Consider the following 20,773-nt stretch of genomic DNA (forward strand, 5'->3'; position numbering starts at 1 on the left):
AAAAACGAGACAACAAGTGAGATCTTAAAAAATCATCATAGAAACATTAATTTGAGTGAAACTATTACAATAGAGTCATGACCACATAGGAAATTCCAGACTCAATAGTTCCTCGAATTTAAAACAACAAAGGCGTCAACGCGTTTCGGTGTGCTGTCAAATAATGCACCACCTTCATCAGGACTTTCCAGGGTAAAGGTCTCTTTCTCAAAAATAGCGCAAAAACATATATATCTGATTTAGTCTACAAGCACATGAAATTTCAAATACAAAAGTGCTTGAAGAAAAAACTTTGTGCTCGGCAGCATCCAAATATGTTAGCAACTCCGTCGAGTGCGACTAGCCCCTTAATTCATAACGTGTAATCAATGTCGGAGCAAAAGTACGCCTTCCAATCTAAAACTTAGAAAGATCGTGGTCCTGTCGGTACCATCAAGCCTCTATTAGTGCTTGTAATAGATGCAGGCAACTGTTATTTCTTTAAAATATACGCTGTCAGGAACGACAAGAACACCCCGGTTTCCCAGTTATGGAAAACCTCAATAAAAAGGTGTGTGTCTAAGCAGACCTCCAACACAGTTCTTCAATGAGCGAAGTATAAAGAGACTTTACATCAACTGTGCACAACCAAATGTCTTCATTGTGTGTGAACTTGATGGTGTCAATTTTGGAGGGAAAAAACCTGTGATTTGTTTGATGCAAGTTTTCATGCTGGTGACAACAGGTTGTAAATATCTGTCTATGAATTTCCCCACTGGTCCATGTAGACTTCCTTTTGTGGACACGATTAGTCGAAATGGAGGATGTTGTGGGTGTTTGTGAATCTTTGGTAACATATACATGGTGGACGTCCTTGGGTTGGTGTGTCACAGAAATCTGCAAATTTTCTCGTTGATAACTCCTTCTTCAGCTGCTTTTTTCAAGCTGTTTAAAATGGTGGCAAAATATTTAGTAGGATTGTAATCAAGAGTGCACTAGGTGTTCTAATCTGAAACGTGCATCTGCACTCGTTCTCTGTAAAAGCTAGTGTTCGTGATAAGTGCACCTCCCTTATCAGCATTTTGGCAAGTGATATCTGGAGTGTTAGCTAGATGTTTCAGAACATCAAATTCTTTGTTCCTAAGATTACGATGTTTCGATTGTCGTTTGTAGTTGAATTTAAGAATATCATGTTTGACAAGGTTCTCGAAGGTGTCAAGACTTTTATGGCTGACCGGAGCCATGTATGTGCTCCTGCAACGTAAACCACGTAATTGTCCAATGTCTTCAGGATTGTGTTCGGTCAATACATTATCCAAGAAATGTCTTAAACGTAAATTGCGCATCAGTTTGAAAAAACGTATTTCAAGTTCTAAACTGTTTGTGTGACTGGTCGGTACAAATGATGTACCTTTTTGAAAGGTGTTGATTTTTATGGAGTTAAGTTTGTAAGAAGAAATATTGATGACTAGGTTGCTTCCGTCTTCTTCCCTTTGAGTCGCTTGCTCATAGTGGCTGAGCTCCTTGTTTCTTCTCTACTTATTTTTCCTTTGCCCCGCCTGGGTCGTCTTTGTCTTTTGAACCTTCCTCTAAAAAAAGGAACACCAGGAAGCTGTTGAATTTCTGTGCTTGTGGACGGTAAATGTTCAGAGCTGACTATTCGAGGCTTATGCCTGGTGTCGCCATCCGACAAAGAAGTCTCTGTGTTCTGACTATAAGGTTTATTCTGCCGACGTCTGGCATACACCCCTGCCCAGGAGTAAACTTCCCCTAATTTATAGTCGATGGCATCTCGTTTATATTTGCATATTTTTCTTTCGTTGATCTCTTGGGTGTACTTCTCAAGTTGCACATTATATCTTCAAGTGTTTTGGTCCAGTCTTCAGTTGTTATGATGGTTGTCAGTTCAGATTTGGTGTGAATAATCTCTTTGGATAATGCTTCTAAGATTTTGGAAAGTTCCTCAATGATAAGTAGGATGAGATCCAGTGAACACTTTTTGAGTATGGAGTACCACTCTTCAACAAATCTCGGACTTTTCTTGCATAATGAGGGTTTTAAGGGGATCCGTAATCCCCTGGAGATTCTTTGTGCCTGGTGGTATTTAATCAATGTACTGGTGTGTAGACATTGGTGAATGTCTCTCTTCGTCAAATATAATAGCTGTCTGATATTGCTTTCTGTTGTTTCTTGTGGTTGAGGTTTGTGAGGTGTCCTTGGGTATCAATGCATGAATCTTATTAGCATCTTCCTCTGCAAAGGCATATGTATCTGCTCTCAGATCGGTAAGGCTAGACATATCATCATATACCATGTTGAGCAGTTTGTGCGGGTGCGCTGCGTTCCAAGATCAGAATCTCATACAACAATAAATTGGTTGGAACACGCACTCCGATGCTGATCTGAAGATCTAAAATTGTGTTGTGCCTCAGGAGTATCACTCTCTGACCAAAGAGTGTAATGGAATAGCAAAAAGGCAGAGTCTCCTATATAGGTGACGTCCCCTTTAGTACAGCAAGGGGCCTGCAGGAAGCAGGATCTGAAAAACTTGGTGGATGCTGTAATGAATAAATGAACTGGGTTAGCAGTTTTTCTAAAGGTTTTATTCTTGCGATATCACAAATAAACGTATTTATAGACTCCAGTTCCCCCAGAAAGCTGCCGCCAGACTCATCCTCAACATCCTCTGCAGTGCACATATCGCGTCCCACATGAGGGAGCTACACGGGCTACAAATTCAGAAGTGCTGCCAATTGAAACTGCTCATCCACGCATACAAAGCCCTCCACAACGCCAGACCTGCTTACCTCAACCACCACCTTAACTGTCACCAGGTGACTACATTCAGCCACATTCTACTTCGCACAGAAAGCCCATATCCGCAGGTCAAATCAGGAGGGCATCTTTTCTCCTACATTGCAGCCAAATCCTAGATTCCAAATCATATCAGAAGCACCCCACCCCTACTCGTGTTCCACAAGAAATGAAATATCTGGTTGTTCAACTAGGAGTCCAGTCGGCCTTCTCATCTACCCCAGCGCCTGGATACCTCTCGGATGATAAGCTCTCTCTACATATCCACCTAGCATAACATGACATAATGGAGAACATGGACTGATGCAGACGAGACCAATTGCGCATGTGCCTCTGAGACGTGAATGTGACAACGCATTAACTCTTCCTGTGTGCTGGGACTCATACTGTTATTCTGCAGGTCAGTAGGATGCACATACTACGCATAAAACAGAAGAGGGCCAAAGGACTAGTGACTCGTAATGCCCTATCAGGAATCCACTTTCATTATAATGGTGATGATGTCACATTTCTTCTTATAACTTACAGTTGCCCATGAGCATAAAAGGTTGTGAAAGTTTTGCAAATAGTCTCTAGTTTGTACTTTTGTAGATACCTTGATGTTTGGTAGCAGCAATGCCATAAACTGTTTTTCCAGTACTATTGCAGTCTGCTTATATTTGCATATGTATTCTATTTAATCAAGTAGCTTGAATGGTAACAGTTCCCCAAATCTTAAAATAAGTTCCTCCCATGAACAGTACTCCGTCTGTTGAATAGCTCAATTTTACATTAGCATAAAATTACTGACCACAAAAAGGTATGCAGCTCACTTGTCTACCTGCTTTGTTTTTATAGCTAGACTAACTATAGTCTTATGGGTTACCTATTTCATCACTAGGAGATCACATGCCTCAAGTAGGTCTTTGAGCAAGGACAGGATCCATTCCTGTTAGCAACCAGGAACAGGTCTGTCCACATCATCAGTAGCTGGTTGAGTTTAGGATTATAGGCTTTCATTGCTTTGTGTGATTGAAGGAGGTAGCCAAGGGTCACCTGCTCTTAATCCAAAAGTATAAGCGGTGGACCCTCATGGATTTATTTACAGGTGCAACATTTCAGGCATCTTGTTCTTGTCAGACCCTTGTAGTGTGCCACATTAAATTACAGCACTACATTAAAAAGGCGTGCCAGATAAGGTCACCCAGGACATTGTGGGAAACTAGAAGCATATTGACAGGATCCGCCAAGATATTAATGTACTGTAGAATTGACAGTTTTGCATGTGTGAAAAATGTGTTTACAGTTATTTGAAGACAATAAAACTGATTTAAACAAAAAATCGTGCCCCAGTTTGCCTTTGAGCTGGAAGCAAAGGGGTCGCCATATAGTCTTCAATGTGAATAAAAACTGTTTCCAAATGCTTGTCCCCAAGTGATGAATTTACAGCAACATGCACAGCTGTTACTCAGTCTTTACGTGCTGCTGGAAAAGAGGGCGGTTTGTTGCGACTCAGGTGAGATGGACTAGCTGGTTCGTGTTGTGGGGCACCTTGGGCCTATACTTGATTATTTTTGCTTGGTGAGATTTTTGCAAGGCAATCACAGTTTCTTCATCTGCGATGCATTATTTTGACCGTGCAGGTCAAGGGAGAGAGCCCTCTGTGTGAGAAGTGTATAGTAAAATATTTAATCTGCATTTATATTTGATGGGAATAAATCTTTCCTATGTTTTGTTTTTGTACAGCAAAAAATGGCCCCATTTATGATGTCGTGTGGAATTCAAACTCAACGGAATTTTGTGTGGTGTATGGCTTTATGCCGGCGAAAGCAACCGTATACAACCTCAAGTGTGATCCAATCTTTGACTTTGGAACCGGACCCCGCAATGCTGCCTACTACAGCCCACAAGGACACATCCTCATTTTGGCAGGGTTTGGAAATCTTCGAGGACAAATGGAAGTTTGGGATGTGAAAAACTACAAGCTCATCTCCAAACCTCAGGCATCCGATTCGACTTTTTTTGCCTGGTGCCCTGATGGTGAACACATCGTTACTGCTACATGTGCCCCAAGGTTGAGAGTTGGGAACGGGTACAAGATTTGGCACTACACTGGTACAGTTTTGCACAAATATGACGTGCCTCCAAATGAAGAACTCTGGCAAGTTTCTTGGCAGCCCTTTTTGGATGGCGTTCTTAAAGCAAAGTCGATAGTTTACCAGGCGGTTCCAGGTGATGTGCCGGATTCTGAGCCCAAGGCTGCCCAGGCCTACCGACCGCCAGCCCTGAGGAACAAACCTGTCACCAGCTATAATCTGGTATGTACATTTTACCTCCATTATCCCAAAAGGGTTTTTCGGGAATTATTTTTAACATATTGTGAAAGTACATAATCCATACCTGCCAAGGTTTCAGATTGCTATGTGTGACATTTTCCTAATTTCAGAGTGACCTTTTCTTGGGGGCAAAATTAAGCAATGGAGATGAGGGAAACCTATAAATATCAGAAATTACACCCATTTGAGCAATGAGTAATTCTAGGAAGATCTTAAACCATATCTGCAAAGCACCAGAAACGGAAGGAAGAGCACTAACCGGAGACAGACTGTGTGACTGCTGTTCTCAGTAACCGAGGGCATGCAGGCACTACTGATGATCACATTGATGTGATCATTCATGATCGGCGCTAGCCCAAAAAGGAATTTCTTTTAACATGGCAAGTGCAATTAGGAAATTATGCCCTCACTCAGTCACAGGCATAATCGGTTGCTAATGCAATAAGGTAAAAAAGAATGCTGGGAAGCACCAGCGCAAAACTTGGCAGTGTTTCAATCTAAAGAGGTGATAGTGCAAACAAACACAAATTCCACGGCTAGTATTTTCTTAGTTTTAAAGAGAAGCGTTTGCAGTCATGTCACTATTTTATCCGATCCCTAATGAAAAAACCACGCCGCCCACAGCGGTATTACACAGGGTCAATGATGCAGAAACCACATCACCCTTCTGAGACGATAGGGTTAACACACACTTTGAAGCTTACCAGGAAACAAACTCCAGGTATTTGTAGCTGTTAGCCACATTTATAGCACTACCAACATGGCGGCCATGTGTCCCTTTCCTGTTCACATGTGTAAAATACATTCCAATTTAAACATGACCCCGGACCACCTTGTGTATCGCCGGCCAATAAAATGCAGAGCCATCTGATTTTCAGCAGTTCATAATCGGATAAAAGGAGTGGGGATTGTCCAGAGTAGACTAATCTTTCCTTGCTTGAACTACTCCGACTCAAAGTAAGTAGCATGTCTGAGATTGCATGAAGCTGGCATGAATTCTTTATTCTTTGTTGGCATTTAGCGCTCAGAAAACAAACGGCTGACACGTGGTGCAGTACTACTCATGCAACGTTATCACCACCTGGTAAAATGAAAGCGCATAACATTAAATGATCAAGTTCAGTTTTGTGAATATATTTTATCACTCACATTTCCTAATTGAGATGCAAAATCTAGTCCAGTGAGTCCCGGGCGGGACCAGCCATTGACACTGTTCTGGCGGCCGCTGCATCCGGGTCACTGACTCCTTTCCCGTCTCCCTCAGTGAACTGAACGGCAGGGTACAGCATGCTGCGGCCCGGGCCACTACCAGCTGCAGAAGGCAGCGGGACGATGCAAGCGCCATGATTGGTTTACGGGCAGTGTTCAAGTTCAGTAACCAGCCCCCTGCCTCCCAAACCAGTACGCAGGATGGGATGTGACGTTCTCCATGGCGCCGGTATGTAGCATACAACCTGACTGGGCCCGGTGACGTCAGGCTGACAAGTGAGAGCTACGTTGCAGGGACCATTAATAATGAAACATTGTAGCCTTAACTGGGATTGTGAGCTTGCCAGTGCTGAGCAGCCTTAGCTCAGCTGTGAGCCCCAATCCTGGGAGACCATCTCACAAGCCACAGGCTGCGCACTGTCAGCTGCCCCACTTAAGTTTTAGGCAGACTGCACTTCAGTAACAGACACTATGCATATGCGTAACAATGCATTTCAGTGCGGTAATGTGGAGTACCACACTGAAATGCGTTAGTCTAACGCCTGATGCGTGGTACTTAGGAGGACTGATAATCAAATGCAATTCTTTCTCCAAATAAATCTTTGGAGCATTTTTCTTGATACATTGTTGAAGCATTTAATGGGAGGCAGTTTTGGAAACTGGCCTAAATCAATTTGCTCTAAACACTCACATTCCAACTCCAGGGTGCAAAATTCATTGATCGAATGCTCAGTGCTGACTCTTGTACTGTGTGGACTCCCTGTTCTAGCCAGAGCACATTGTGGTCTCTTAGCGCTACAGTAAAAACACTGGTCCTCTTGTTGATGATCTATTCTTTTATTTTCTTAATTTTATTGTATAGAGTTTTATATAGCGCAAACTTGACCTGAATCGGGTATCAGAGCACTTTACATAGCACCAGTTGCGTTACATGAGAACACATTCATTTTTTGTTAGGCACGGGGAGATTAAGTGATTTGCCCAGAATCAAAGGCCGTTCAGCGTTGTTGCCGAGTCTCGAACCCAGTTCCGCAGATTTGAGGACGACCGCCCTAGCCGTTAGGCCAACTCTTCTCCCCAGAGGAGCTAACAATTCGTGTTAGGATGTGCTTTGTGGTGTGCCCCATATCTGTCTACAATAATCACCAGTTTTATGGTGGTTCCTTCATATCTCGTGTAGCAGGTCACATATGGCTCATTGCTTTTTTGAATTAGTGTGGTGGGGTTGTAACGTTGGATTTGTTGGTCACTGGTGGTGGTTAACCTCTTCCTTTCACAACAGCCCAGCTGCCATGAAGGAGCGGGTCAGGATGAACCAGTGCTGACTAGGCCTATGATTGAAAACCTGCCCGCAAAGGAAGACCCGTTCTCGACCCACCATACTCAGCTGGCAGGAGAACATATGCCTTTTGTAGCAGAGCCCAGTTTGATGACCAATCAGAATTGTTACTAAGCCCTTCAAGTTTGATCGTGGTGTAGTCATCGTTGCAGTGGAGCAGAAGAGGGCATGGCTAGAGATCTTTCTACTAATGCAAGATGTTGAGGCACATTGGAAGCACCATCTTCGAGAAGGTTCTATGTATTTAGATACACATTATTTTGTTCCTGGCCTTAAAAGTATTGGTTTCCATAGTTCTCGGGATTAATTATGCTAAAAAGCCTCTTTAACTGATGTTTCTTCGCTACCCTTTACTGAAGATGCCATTTCATTTAGTGGTATATTAAAGGGGCAGAGGACTGTAATGCAAGGAAAGAAAATGGGCCTCCAACCCCTCCTTTGGTAATAAAAAAAAATCTGTAACTGAGGTACTCTGGACCTCTGTTTCCTGGTGCCAATGTTCCTGCTGCACTGTGGATAACCACCTCCCTGTCGGTGTCTGTTTTGGACGTGTTCTTTTTAAGAAGCAAAACATGCATGAAAGTGCATGAGCCGAAATGTTGTGTACTGTTAAAAGATAAAGTAGCTGGATCTCCAAATCAGTTCACAGCTGCCTTAGCCGTAGTTTTCATTTGAGTGATATGTTTTATTGTAGGCGTTATTTTAGTTTATCCCGATTTTAATTGTGAACTGGTGAGTTTGAGATCCAAACTCGAGCACGTATCTCCCTCGGGGCCCGCCCTCTTTCGTTCAGTATTTTCTGCTCTGAAAGCGCCATCTGGTGGCTATCAGATGCTGTTGCTAAGAGCTCGCCTAACAGTCGCACGGAATCCACACTCTCTTACTTATTTATTTATTTATAAAGTTTTTTTTTACCACGATTCATATGTGGGCTCTCCAACTCCCACACGTTCTGCGGTGCCTTCTCCCTGGGATTATAATAATTGGCTCACAAATGATGCGCTACCTTGCAGGAGATGTATTAACCTTATTTATCTACGAAACTCCAGGATAAGGTTCCATACCCTGCCTTTCATTCTTATTTCACCTCCCTTCATGCAGTCGAGCATCATTTGTGGCCCTGTGTGGGTAACATTGGCTGCATATATATTGTAGATAAAAATAGAATTCAACCATCGTATATTAAAAAAACTAGAGGAGAAAATGTCGAGGTAAAGTTGTGAAAGCAAAAATATGTCGAGGTACATAAAAAGTATTTTTACCGCTTCATGGTTTGTGAATGAAACATGGACGTACATTAACCATTAATATAACCCTGTTAACCCTTCCTTCTCCTTAATTAACCCTGACTATTGTTCCCAAAACATGATGGATTTACCTCTTTATGGTTATTTCTCCTGTATCACATCTCTTGTCATCCTTCTTCACGTTCCTGTACACCACCTGTTCTTGGGCTGTGTCCTTGTCCATATTTAAAGTTCAAGCAAGAAATAAAAAAATAGACGTCTTTACTACATTGTTTCCGTGATATTTGTACATATTTATTGAAGATTTATGTAACTCTGCTCGGCGCCTCTATGGGATATGAGGCTCTTTTTCTCGCTCTTAACTGTTTGCTAGATACTAGTATAAGAGTGCCTCTCCCTCCTTTCGGGATATTTGCTGTTCATCCCTCACACCGTATCTTAATCTAGCGTAAACCCCTGGCCACAACTCCAGAATTTGCCCTGATTCCTGTGCCCCAAGCCCCCAACGCATGCTTTTTCTCACCTATCATTGCAACTATTTTGCTTTCTGTTTTTCTTTGTTCTACTTTGTTGTCACTGCATTTTTGCTACTCTGCCTTTTTAGTTATACATTTTTGCAGCATGTCTTAGCTGGGAACTCCTCCTTTCTTAAGATCTCTGTCATTGCATGTTGTGCACAGAGGCTTTGGGTGATATCCTACCAACTCGAAAAGAAGCCGCCTGTAAGACTCCCAGTTGTAGGTTGTATATTATTACCTTGTGAGTCACAACACAGAGCGTCGCTACGTCGCATTCACAACATGGGGAATGGCATTGCCTCAACCAGCAGTAACAGTTGTAGTGGGACACGCATATCTCCCTGGTAGATTTATGTGCAGCCACTGAAGACTGCCTACCCACAGTTCTATGACCCCATCACTCGGGATGTCCTAACTCGAATGAGCCATAGCAGCGATACATGGATCTAGTATCAGAAAAATGTAAAGTCACGAATGAGAAATGTACTGCTTTGACACTGCGGCTTTAATGCACCTTCATTCAAGAAAGAATGATACAAGCCTCAAAAGCTTACTAAGAGGACTGTTCTGCCCTACTGCTGTTTCTTCAAATTAACCTTTAATGAACCAAGCCTCGTAAATAAGAAAAAACAATTCTTACTCTTCTCAAATCAAAGAAGCAGTGACGTTTCCCACACAAACATCTTACCTCGCTCTCCAAGTAATCACCCAGCCCTTGTCCTGAGGAGAACCCATAAAGGAATTAGGGTTCGAAACGCATAGACCTGGACCAATAGGGTATCCTCGCGCAACGTAGATCAATATGGAGGACTAAAAAATTTACTTTCAGTGAGAAAGAAAAACCATTTCATCAAGTCCATATTAGACAGCTTGGACCCCCATACTGTACACCAAGAGCGTCTGTTGTCAATTTACCGCTCTGGCTCCCCAAATGTAGGACTGGTTAAACATAAAATTTCGTGTTTTTTCATATTTTTTTCAATTATGCTTTAAGATTTGTTTGTCACAATGAACACAAAGTGTTTGTAAAATTTGCAGATTTCATAATAGGAAGTTGATATCTCTCTTGTTTAAAAAGATAATGAAGTTTAAAAAAAGTGATATGAGCATTTGTAAAAAAATAATCAGGGGTCACGTTTATTGAGTATAAATGATCCTCACAAACAAGTAAAAATGTAAAAATCACGCAGCCACCTATTGTTGTTTAGTGTTCAGATTTATAGAGGTGCAAGGTGGTTGTTGTAAAAGGTGCAGCCCCCCTATGTATCACTTTCTAAGTCCTTTGAATATTTTGAATTAATTGTTTGTTTCGTTTGCAATGCTTAATTAATTTTCATACTTGATATGGCTTTCATTTCGTGAGATTGTTTTCTGTTGTGCTCTGTTATTTACATCGTTATGAGGCACACAGCATGCTCCTCTTTCCTCTGTGACAGCGGAAACATACTTCCCAATTAGGATGGGACCATGGGGTGCGTACAGGTTTAGATGCACCAAAAAATAATCAGTCCCCATAAGCCTTCCTTGGTGAGCCGGATCCTGAAATAGTGAATGAGTTTCACTACACCAATCGAAAATACGACTTTTTATATAATACAGACAATAAATGTAGACCTTTTATACAATACTTCGGATAATTGTCCTGTAAATTAATCATTTGCATGTGTTTTTAATAAACCATTCTCAGGGGAAGAAAACAACCACCACCCCTTCTCCCACCTGCTTGCAGCGTGTTGGACTCTCCCACTTTCTCATATGCAATGCAGTATGGGTCTTCGGCCCCTGCATTTTCTAGGACTGCTCCCAGCAGACGTCTCACTTCACTGTGGGCAGTCTTTTCCTTCAATGGTGCAGTATGCCGACATCTTCCTGCTAGGGTCTGCGTGTTGTCCGTTCAACAATGTGTTCACAAGGTGATAATAGCCTCAGTATCCTCCTCCGCGGCAGTGTCTGAAAGAAAACTGTATCAGACGGTATTGTTGAATGTGTATTTCATCCCAGTCATTTTTGTGTGTCAATTGTTACCAATGCATTTGTGAGTAGGAATAATCATGTGTAGGGCTTCTTCCTTCAGATAAAACCTAAATAGAAGGTTATCTTGTGCTCTACTTGAAACCCAAGAAACTCTGTTTTTCGTACTACGTAGTTGATGCTCTTAAATGCTGAGGATGTTGGCTTGCAGCTTATGGCAAGAAGAAAGTGGGTTCCAATTTTACTAAAGAATGTGGAATAGTTACTCATGGATCACAAGTCTATTTTATGCGGAGAGGGTACATTTTGAGTTTCTTTTTTGCAGTCCTCTGGTAGTAACTGTGCTTACCTTTGAGAATGATCAGGTTAATATCTGGTTTTGGCTAATTTTTTCATTTTTCATTTTGGTAGCAAAGCAATTCTTTCTTGAGACGTTATTCTACATATGTCAAAGTTGCATAACCAATAATATTAAGAGGCATCAATGTGCGTTCATTCATGTGGCGCTCATATGTTACATTTTATGAAATATAACAATTCTGCTTCAAAGTTAGCCAAATTCTGGCAACTAAGGAAGATGAGGCATCGGAAGATAGAAATGAACTGCACAGGATCAGAGGATGTGAGCCAATGAAGAAGTTGGGACTGGAGTTAAGCCAATAATCTCCTTTCTAGACATTACTTTTTAATAAACCAGTTTACGGACGCCCCCATTCTGTTTCCATTCCCCCTCAAATTGCCCATAGATTTTGTAACACAGTCTGCATTAGATTGACCGGTTCAACTGTGGACCAATCCTGCTCTACAAATGGTGAATATCATGCCACATGAAATGCTGTGAAAACTAGTATGTATAAGATTGTGAAATGAACCTTTGAATTGGGAAGGCATTAGTTAATTTGCAATGAAGCCTTGATGACAATTCAACCAAATGTTAGTGGTTGTGAAAGTGACATGAGCCCTATAATCATTCTCGTGAAGACATAATAGAAAGTGACCTCGAATAAGCTCCCCTTATGAAACCTCAAAACTTGGTTTACCATGCCCCGCCCCTGATTACAGGCATTTATATCACTGTAGTTGGAAAAAAAAATTCTAAACTAATGGCAAGAGTCTTAAGCAGCACAGCCATCTCATACCCATGTAGATTTATCACATGTTCCATACGTAGCCTAAAAAACCTAGACCTGTCTTCCAATGCCCCATTAAAGTCCTTAACCCGTTAGCTGCTGAATTCGACCCCCCACACCCTCTTATGCTTTGCCATTTTACCCCAACATCCTGTAGATTCCAAAGGTATCCATGGTTTGTGGATATCAGGGGGGAGATCGAGACAATAGGCAAAATATAGTTAAACTTTGAGTTTTGGGGGGAAAATGGGAAAAGGTGCTCTGGATAAAAGTGTCTAGTTTTTTTCCCTAAAAATGGCATCAATCAACGGTTTGCTGTGCAAACGTCACCAGCTTTCAGAAACGTGCATAGCTGAATAAAAAAAAAGCAATCTTTTTTGCCACAGTTTTGGCATTTTTCAAAGAGGTAGCCCATTATTCCTATTTTTTTGTGCTTTTAATCTACTTCCAGTTTGTGGTGGAAACCAGTGTGAAACCCATGGGTTATCCAGGAAACCTATAGATTTCTGAAAAGTAGACAATATTCCGAATTTAGCAAAGGGGTCATATGTGTAGATCCCTCAATCAATCAATCAATCAATCAGGGAGTTTTAAGCACGCCTCAAGGGGTGCGGGTGGGGGGACCAGCTTTGGTCATTTGAAGATTACCAAAGATGTGCAGGGTGTGGGCTTGTCTGTTGTTGATGGGGAGCTCGTTCCAGGTCTTGGCTGCGATGTAGGAGAAGGTTCTTCCACCTGTTCTTACTCTGCGGATGCACAGGGTTTTAGCGTGGTCGGCGGATTGGAGGTTCCTCTTGGGTACGTGGAAGGAGATTCTATTGTTCAGATATTGGGGTCCGGTGTTGTAGAGGCATTTGTAAGCGTGGGGGAGTATCTTGAAACTTACTCTCTTGTCGACGGGGAGACATTAGAGGTTACGAAGGTGTTGGGTGATGTGTTCGTGTCGAGGTATGCAGAGGACAAGTCTTGAACCCATCAAGAGTTTCCCAACTAAATAATCTGTTGAAATAAAGAAATATTGAAAAATAGTACAAAAAAATTGCCATTTGTGAGGTTTTCATCAAGTTTTCATTTGTCACGGTGGCTGATTTACAAAATCAATATACCATTATGTCCGCTAGGCCATTCTGGTTTTGGGGTTATATATGGTTTGTAGGTTCTCCAAGCACCCATGGTACCCAGTGCCAACAACTGAGCTGCACCGTAAAATGGTTTTTCATTGTGTACAGACCAATTCACATGGTGAAATGTGTAGAGTGAAAAATGGGTATCAATGAAACCTATGTATTTTTGAAATGGGCTCAAGATATGGAGTTTAGAAGCAGTGATTATTTGTACATCTCTTGAGTTTGTAAGTACCCATACCAGCATATAATTTAAAGGGTGTTTTTCAAAATGTCTTCTTTCTTACACACTGGCTTTTGGAAGGCACAAATGCAACAAAATCCAATTGGTAATAACAAATGTTCTACTATTCTGTGCTCCCACATGTCTTTCGATTTAAATGGTACCTCAATTTTGTGGGTAAGCCTAGTGCCCGCGACAGGAAATGGGCCACAACACAACATGGACCCATCACAATTTTCCACTGAAAACTGACCTATTTTTAGATTTCACCTACAGGGCCCTTGCACCACGTTTTCAAAATCTTGTAACGGAAATAAAATATCTTCAAAGGGGCATAGAGCTCACCCATTACTTACCTTTACTTACCATTGGTTGGCTCTCACGTCACACTTGTATTCTTTCTTCATGTTGGTCAGCGCCTCCTCCTGCTTCCTACTTTGCCTAACGTCTTTGTCCTTGCTGTGGAGTTTTGACCAAGTACTACTACTGGCTGCCAGTGTCCATCCACTGGTGGAGCACTTGTAACATACTTCTATTGCTGCATGCCTCTTCCCCACATGCCCCTTCCCCTTTTTTTGTTGATGCCACCTCACCTCCCACCATATCACTCCCATTACTTTACTGCATGCCCCTTCCCAACCCCGTCGCTAGTTACCGCCCTCCTACTTTCCTCATAGCTTGTTTTATAGAGTTTGAAGTCTACTGGAAAAATTTGGAGCGCTTTAAATGAGCGGCAGGTACATTACACAAGGACATATACATTTTTACAAGCACAGGGAGATTAAGTGATTTGCTCAGGATCACAGGATGGTAGGCTGGCGCAGAAACTCGAACCTGATTTCCCAGCTCCAAAATCAGAAGCTCTGGCCAGAACGCCATAGCTTCTCCATGCTCCGTGTTCCAGCTAGCCACACTTTGACACGCTGGTAACTGCAATAGGCATTTGTTCGGGAGTATAAACTGCATATTAAGTATAGGGAAAATAAAAATTTTAATTTGTTTGTACGTGCTAAGTTTAAAGTAAAAATAAAGCGCTATGATGTGGTTTGGCCAAGTCATATCACTTATTTTTTCATTTGAACTTTAAACTATGTAGCACAGCAGTTTGTACCACTGTGCAACATTTACAAATAAATAAAATAAAGCCAATAGATCTTGCATAGGCGAAAGATATTGGCATTGCAAATGTTTGTTTCCAATGTAGGTAGCTGTGGAGTTTGAACACTAGCTCAGTTGGCACCAAGGGAAGCCTAGCAAACCTGCACATTGTTGAAAACTATACACCAAGGGGAATCCAGTGTGGAGTGAAATACCATGGCTATCACTTTTCACCCCAAATCCCTTGCAAACCTACAATTCGGTGTTAAAAAACACATGTTCACTATATTTCTGTGTTGGAATGTTCTGGAATGTGTCGAGAGCCACAAACTTCCTACCACCGAGCTTTCTCCTAAGTCTACCCATAAAAATGCTACCTCACTTGTGTGGGTAGGCCTAGTGTCTTCGACAAGAAACTTGCCAAAATGCAACATGGATACAACACATTTTTCCACTTAACACCTTATCAGCGTCGAACGTTCAGCGCCCAGTGCTGAACGTTCGAATAACGAATGCTGGCCCGTCGGCCAACGGTCGTGCGCAGCACTGGGAGGTAGTGCTCGTGACGACCGTTGGCCGACGGCAGCACTTAAAGGGTTAAAACTGACCCTTTATTTTGCAAAGTGGGTAGCTGTGAATTGCTCAGAAGGCACCTAGAGAAACCTAGTAAACTTGCAAATTTTTTAAAACTAGACACTTGGAGGAATCCAGGGTGGGTGACTTGCGTGACTCCCACCAGGTTTTTGTATCCAGAGTCCCTTGAAAACCTCAAACGGTGACTAAAAATCTAATTTTCCTTTTATTTCTGTTTAAGTTTTGCAATCTGCGGGTAGCCACAGACCCACTTTTCCCAACATTCCCCTAAATCTCCTGATAAAAATTGCACCTCATTTGTGTGGGGGGGCTAGTGCCTGGAACAGGGAATGACCCAATACTCATATCTGGCCCTTTTATTTTTTTTGCAAAGTGGGCAGCTGTGGATTTTGGGCCCTAGCTCAGACGGCACCTAGGAAAACCTAGCAAACTTGCAACTTTTTTAAAACTAGACATCTGGCTGATTCTACGGGGCTATGACCTGTGTGGCTCTCACCAGGTTTATTTTACCTAGAATCCCTTGCAAACCTCAGACTTTGACTAGAAAAACATATTTTCCTCACATTTTTATGATGGAAAGCTCTGGAATCTGTGAGGAGCCACAACCTTCCTTCTGCCAAGCATTCCCCAAAGTCTTCTGATACAAAATGGTACCTTACTTGTGTGGGCAGGCTTAGCGCCCGCGACAGGAAACGTCCCCATATGCAACATGAATACATCACATTTTCCTACTCAAAGTTGACCTGCTTTTTGCAAAGTGGGTAGCTGTGGACTTTAGGCCCTGGCTGGAATGGAAACCTAGCAAACCTGCACATTTTTGAAAACTAGAAACGTGGGGGAGTCCAGGGTGGTGTGCCTTGCGTGGATCCAGTGAGGTTTTCTTACCCACAATGCCTAGTAAACCTCAAACTTTGGCTGTAACCACTCATTTTTCTTACATTTCTGTGATAGAAACTTCCGGAATCCAGAGGAATCCATAAAATTCCTACCACCCAGCTAATAAAAATGCTGTCCATTCGTGTGGCTGGGCCTAGTGCCCTTGACAGGAACAGACCAAACTAAGGTCAATGGGAGTCCTTGCGTGGATTCCAGGCTGTGTAGCATGGAATCCACCTCATGCCTCTTTAATTGCCTACCAGACACTTCCTACTAATTTATCTCATTGTTGCTGGCTCCTGCTTTTCCTTTAATTGATGTTTTTTCTGTCTTTCTTTTTCTCTTTAATTTCCTTTGTTAGTTTTACCCTCTCTTACTCTTGGGGTAGGTCCACTGAGGAAAAATAAGTGCAGGTCCTAAAAAATGAGCCCATTAGGCTCCAGCGGCAAACACAGGCTCAAATAAAGCACTGGGACACCCTGAAAACACAAAGGTGCACCCAATGTGAGCTCAGGCATCGGTTTAAATGCCCAGGTTCAAATTCAAACATCCAATTAAAGTCTTCAGTTCTTCAACCGCGCCATCCCAGCTGGCCTGAACTTTTGACTTTGACCCGGTATAACGTGACAAGGTAGCTGCGGTTGGCGCCTTATGCTTGCTATTGAACGAGGGTCAGATACAGTCCCAGATTAGTCCTGCTGAAGGTTTATCTTCTCCAATTTTGTGCCAAGAGACCCGTTAACATTTGAGAGGGTTGCAGGGAACAAGGAGAGCATCACAGGTGGTTGTTGGCGTGGCGCGGAGAACAGGCCAGCTCAGGAGGCCAGCGACTAGCCCTTGAAGTCACTCAGGGGTCCTGGGTTCCAGATGAAGTTGCAGGTCCTGTTCTTCTTTTCTCAGGCAGGAGGTCAGCAGGTCAGCAAAGCAGGGCAACAGATACTATAGAACAGCAGTCCAGCAAAGTAGCAGTCCTTGTAGCAGCACACCAGTCCTCCTTCCTGACAGAGTATCCACATTTCAAAAGTGTACTGAAAAGTTGGTGCCGGGGGTCCAGTATTTATACCCTGTTGTGCCTTCGAAGTGGGAAGATGCTTCTAGAATAATGCCTTTGAAGTGCTCAGTTGTCCTACCTTCCTGGTTCAGGGTATGCAGCCATTGGTGTGGCGAGAGGACAGAACCTATTCAAATATAAGTGGGGCTGGACCCTGCTCCTCCCACCCCTCCTGCCAGTGATGGTCATCCAGTCACACCTAAACTCCCCATTATGTGTGTCTAGGAGTACACAAAGCCCAGCTGTCAGCTACACCCAATCATGTGACTCAGAAGATGGAGGTGGCAGGCACCAAATTGCTAAGGCAAGTACACTTTCTAAAAGTGTCATTTTCACATTTGTAATTTAAAATCCAACTTCATCATAAGTTAGGATTTTAAATTCCAATTCCAGAGACACCAAACATGAACTGGTAATATATTCCCATTTGTAAATTACATTCATAAAATTTAATCAGGCAACTGCAATGTTATCCTGTGAGAGAGATAGGTCTTGCAGTAGTGAAGCACCTATTTACGAGTTCTTCATTACCAGGACATGTACAACTAACATGTACATCTTTTTTTTAAATACATTACTCCCTGCCCTCTGGACTGGCCTACCTTAGGGGTGGCATATGTATTAAAAAGGAAGGTTTGGGCCTGGCAATAGCTTTATTTTGCCAGGTCGAAATGGTAGTTTAAATCTGCACACACACACAGGCTGCAATAACAGACCTGACACATGTTTTAAAGGGCTACCTAAGTTGGTGGCACAATCAGTGCTGCCAACCCACTAGTAGCATTTAATTTACAGGCCCAGGACACAGGTAGTGCCAATTTACTAAGGACTTGAGTGAAATTAATATGCTAACTTATAGGGCCAACAACAACAAATTCAGCAAAAAGTGGAGAGCAAAGGCAAAAGATTTGGGGATGACCTTGCAGAAAGGGCCAAGTCCAACATTCTCCATGTGGCCTCTTCACAGCATTGATGTCTTAAAGGATCCACATTAATAAGGGAAGTATGAGGGATTTTTCAAAACCTCAAACACACTTCATTGAGTTGCAAATGGCCCATATTCCATAGCGTTTATGTACAAAATCTGTTAGTTTGAAACAAATGGCCCCATTCCTCTGCAAAGGTAGGTCTCAGGAAGTTTCCGGGCCCTCCGTCCTATCAATGCTTTTTGAGAGGAGTTTTAACATCCTGGTGAAAGTGTCCTTGTTGGGCAGAGTTCTGTGCTTACATGCAAGGTCCTTCCAAAGATGTCCTCCTCAGTAACTAGTTGTTTTCACCAAAATGGGGGAAAAAGTCCATAGATTTCTTTTTACAGACCATCTGCAGGTGTGAACAGGCCCAACACAATTTGACATTGCCACCGTTTTTTCTGATAATAGCAAGGGTAACTTTGAATCTGGACATGCACATCTTCTTAGTGCCGTTTCATTGCATTTTCTTAATATCACAGGTATGTCATTCTCTGGAATGTTGGAAAATTGGACCAATAGGAAACAATAAACCCAAGTGTGACTAATCGTTGCTGAAAAAACATGTAGCGAGTTTTAGCTTTCATAAGTGAAGTTGAAGTGATCTAACACTGTCAATTTTCAAATAAAATACTTTCCAAATGAGTTAACACATCCGTTCATTAGAGGTTGACAAACATAGCGCTTACTTTTGTGGCATTCTGAATAAAAAGTATTAACCTTCTACACTGACTTTTGGAGTGTTTGATGTGGTCAGTCAATAATTCTGATTAATTGGTACTCGATATTTATATTGTTTTTTCAATTTGTTATTGCATTTTAAGTTAAAATGTGCTCCTTGTGTTTTCAAGTCTATTAGAATATGTCTGTCTTTTTCAGAAGCTTTTGCAATTCCATATTCTTTTAATCAACAGCATGAGGATGAGCCACCTCAAAGTATGAAGCCACAGACTGGAAGTAGCGATAAACCCCTATCAAAAACAGCACTAAAAAATCAGAAGAAACGAGAGGCCAAGAAGGCTGCTAAGCAGGTACAGATGAAATTTGTCTTGACTGCTTGAATTGCAGAAATTATTTTCGAATGCTTCCATTATTTTTGTTAATGTTCATGTTTTTATATATGTAATCATTATTAATACTGACTGAGTTTTCAGATATTAGATGGCTGCTTTTGTCCAAGACATGAAAGATATTCACATGTAAAAATGCTGTCTTTGGAATGTCTGCTTGATCTATTTAATTGCACAACTCTGAGATCTATACCACCAAACATTTATAGAAATATGTATCTAATACTCGCTACATAAAGTAGGGGAAGACATGGGATCTAGGAGCTAAATTACGGACAAAAAACTCTAAAGACCTGGGGTTTAATTCCAACTTCTGTAAGTGACCATGTTCTAATGGATCGAAGGAGATGAGACTCCTGTTTAATTCAGGGCCCCATGTTTCATCACACTGTGGCTAAGTGTGTGAGCCAAGGTCTGAAATCACACCTGAGAGTGGTAATAATAAGGCCAAGGGCCTGACCTTGCACCTAAGGATAGCTAAAGTGTCAGCCAGGGTCTGAAGTAAAACCTGATAGTGGCCAGCGTGTTGCTCATCTAAGGTCTGATAACTTGCCTAAGGGTGGCAATAATGTCAACAATTGCTGATATCACATCAGATGGGAGCCAGAGTGTCAGCCAGAATCTGACGTCACACCTGATGGACTCTTGGAGCGGAGTGTAGAAGCCCAGTGACTTGTTGAAGCACATGCTCTCTGTGGCTGCTACAAATACGGAAACTGCTTGCCACAACCTGAGGCAGAGTGCTGCAGTAGGCAGGATGCGAAGGAAGTAAGGTCCTGATCCATGAGGTCTAGCATTGAAATAGTCTTTTAACCAAATTTCAGTTGAAATGTGTAACCCAGTCCATGGTTTTGAACTCTTTAATCATGCTTTGTGCACAGATCTGCAGACAAGATGTACACTATAAACCAGACCCATGATTAGTGCAGAAGAGTGACCCAGCTCGTGCTGTAATGGGAGGCCAGCAACAGATGCCGGTCCGTCAAATGGGACCACAGCTAGACATGGTCACATGTATCTATAAATCATAGAAAACAGCTACACTTACACTCTACCCCATCGCTTCATTAGTTGGCCATGGGATGCACTAATTTTGAGAAGCGATGAGAAATTTGAGAAGCGACTAGGAGAAAAAAAGAGTCACAACAGTATTTACCCCCAACTTAGGCTGCGTCTTTTTGTCAAGATAGACCAGTAAATATCTTTTCCACTCAAACGACTTGCAGTATATAGTATGAATGTTGGAA

General features: G+C 42.2%; 1 protein-coding gene across 2 annotated transcripts in view; it reads left to right on the forward strand.

Moving 5' to 3' along the window:
• EIF2A (eukaryotic translation initiation factor 2A) overlaps nt 1-20,773 on the forward strand; it is a 247,232-nt gene that overhangs the window by 193,831 nt on the left and 32,628 nt on the right. For both annotated transcript variants that reach the window (XM_078668056.1, XM_078668057.1), the window contains exons 10-11: nt 4,519-5,090; nt 19,371-19,487. In XM_078668056.1, the coding sequence (XP_078524182.1) occupies nt 4,519-5,090; nt 19,371-19,487 (689 nt within the window). The remainder of the gene's footprint in view (nt 1-4,518; nt 5,091-19,370; nt 19,488-20,773) is intronic.

This window comes from Lissotriton helveticus, chromosome 11 (genome assembly GCF_964261635.1).
Source record: "Lissotriton helveticus chromosome 11, aLisHel1.1, whole genome shotgun sequence".
Classification (NCBI taxonomy): Eukaryota; Metazoa; Chordata; class Amphibia; order Caudata; family Salamandridae; genus Lissotriton; species Lissotriton helveticus.